We start from the raw sequence: 2,094 nt of genomic DNA, 5'->3' as shown, positions 1-2,094 counted from the left end.
CAACTAGCGTGGTGGTTGAAAATTGAAAAAAAAAAAAAAAAAAAAAAGAAACAGTGAGTAAATGACATACATAACATAAGAATTAAGAAGAAATGAAGGGGAAAAAAACCTTGGTCAAATAATTTTCGCAACTGATGGATGGCATCCTGGGAATGAATCCCCATTTTGATCAAGTGTTTGTAATTATTACTTTACTTAATGAAATGAAAATTGAGAGAAAGATAGGTTGGAGCGTTATATATGCATATTGTTGTGGTAGAATTTGTTAACAACAACTAACTCAGAGAAGAATATTTGAGAGTTTGAGAAGTCTTCGTCATATAAGTCAAATAATCAACAATGAAAATATAATCAATAAAGGCGGGCATGCTGTAGTTATTCAGTTATTCTAGATACAAGCAAGAGAGAAAAAAATATAAATAAATATGAAAATTGTATTCGAAATACCAAAAATATACAATACAACTTCTCTCTTTTTTAATCTCATTTCTTCATCATCTTATTATTAAGCATATGCTATTCAATTCACTGCGTTTTCCTTTTTTTATTATAAGATACAATTTGGAAATGGTGAAAAATCAAAGCTTCAGCAAACAATGGGGACTACAAATAAAGGATGCTGAACGCCTTTTCAAACGAACGGCAGCAAAAATAAAATACTTTTTGGTAACAGTCGGTCACGTTGTTATTATCATCCGTCACAGTCACTATTGTTGACCGGTATTATTAAACCGTAAAATAAAGTTTAATCTCATGTAACATGTTCGTTTCCTTCTTCTCTAACAAATTATTTCCTCGTCAACCTTTATTCTTCTTTTTGGTATTAAGACATATCGTCATTTTATATATTCAATCAAGGAAGAATCTAGAAATTGTTTCATAGATTGATTGAATTTGAACTTGAAACATGACGTTTAATATAATAATATTGACATTTGTTAGGACTACATGCTATAAATATAACAAAATACATCATGTAATCCTTTAAGTTACATGAAAATATCATCTTAATTCTTTGACTTTTCCTATAACAATATTGGACTATTTTTAATTATAACTTCATTTCAATCATTTTTAGTTAGAGATTTTTTAAATTTTACTATGAGTTTTGATATAACAATATAATAAATCTTCATCTGATTTCATTATTTGGATTAAGAGAATTATGCATTTAATTTTAAGAATCGAGTATGTATTTCATTTGAATTCACTATTTTTTAATTATTTTTTAAAAAATTAATTGAAGGTTTATGTTATAAAATTATTAACGAAAAACACGGTTAAAAACTTTTATATAATTTCAATATATTTGAAGATAATAATCACACCATCTCAAATATTTAGAAATCAAAAGGACAGATCAGTCAATTTTTATAGTTTAAGTTCTTATTTAGTGGGATCAATAGGTTAAACCGAGAATCAATTAGTAGATTAATTGATTTAATATTTGTTTGTGCTTTAGTATGTGCGAATCAGATTTAAAACGATTGATTTCAATGTCTTGAAAATTGGATCAGTCGTTTAATAGGTTTTAATGTTTAGAAAAAAATAGTATATGAGACATAAAAAATGTATTTTAAACAAAATTGTTTTAATATAGATAAAATGAGTACAAGTTGTTCCCACATTTGCAGAATAATTAACAATTTGATATTGAAGGCACTGAATCAACGTGTTCATTCCTATGGTTAGAAAATTTGAATGTATATCAATATCACACAATCTTCGTGATCGTTCTGACTTTTCATACATTGCGTCTAATGAAAGACCACAATTTCCCTCAATTTATTATAAACCATCCCTTATTTTTTTATTCAACCAATGAAAAGAATAAAAGAATATCCATTAAAAGAATGCTGTCTGGAATACTAATTTTTTTCTAAACATTTAATTAAGTTATAAAAATATATTTTAAAATCCGAACTTCCTCTATCTAAGTGAGCATTTCAATGTCAATGAATTAATGAATAGTAATTTGTAGAGGAAAATAAGAAGAGTTAGAATTAGTTCCGCTGTGTGAATGAGTTGTGATCCCAAATGTTGAACAACAAGAACTACGGCAGTGGCGTGAGTGAGATAGAGGAAGAATTAGAT

At 27.0% G+C, this 2,094-nt stretch overlaps 1 protein-coding gene across 1 annotated transcript in view; it reads right to left on the bottom strand.

The window, feature by feature from the left end:
• Positions 1-576, bottom strand: part of LOC101494310 (SEC14 cytosolic factor-like) — a 4,527-nt gene extending 3,951 nt beyond the window's left edge. The window contains exon 1 of the mRNA XM_027336652.2: positions 110-576. Within this exon, the coding sequence (XP_027192453.1) occupies positions 110-164 (55 nt within the window). The 5' untranslated portion in view covers positions 165-576. The remainder of the gene's footprint in view (positions 1-109) is intronic.
• Between the last annotated feature and the right edge of the window lie 1,518 nt (positions 577-2,094).

Source organism: Cicer arietinum, chromosome 7, assembly GCF_000331145.2.
Source record: "Cicer arietinum cultivar CDC Frontier isolate Library 1 chromosome 7, Cicar.CDCFrontier_v2.0, whole genome shotgun sequence".
In the NCBI taxonomy this organism is placed as follows: domain Eukaryota; kingdom Viridiplantae; phylum Streptophyta; class Magnoliopsida; order Fabales; family Fabaceae; genus Cicer; species Cicer arietinum.
The sequence above is the reverse complement of the archived record's forward strand: the minus strand, read 5'-3'. Positions and strand labels throughout refer to the sequence as shown.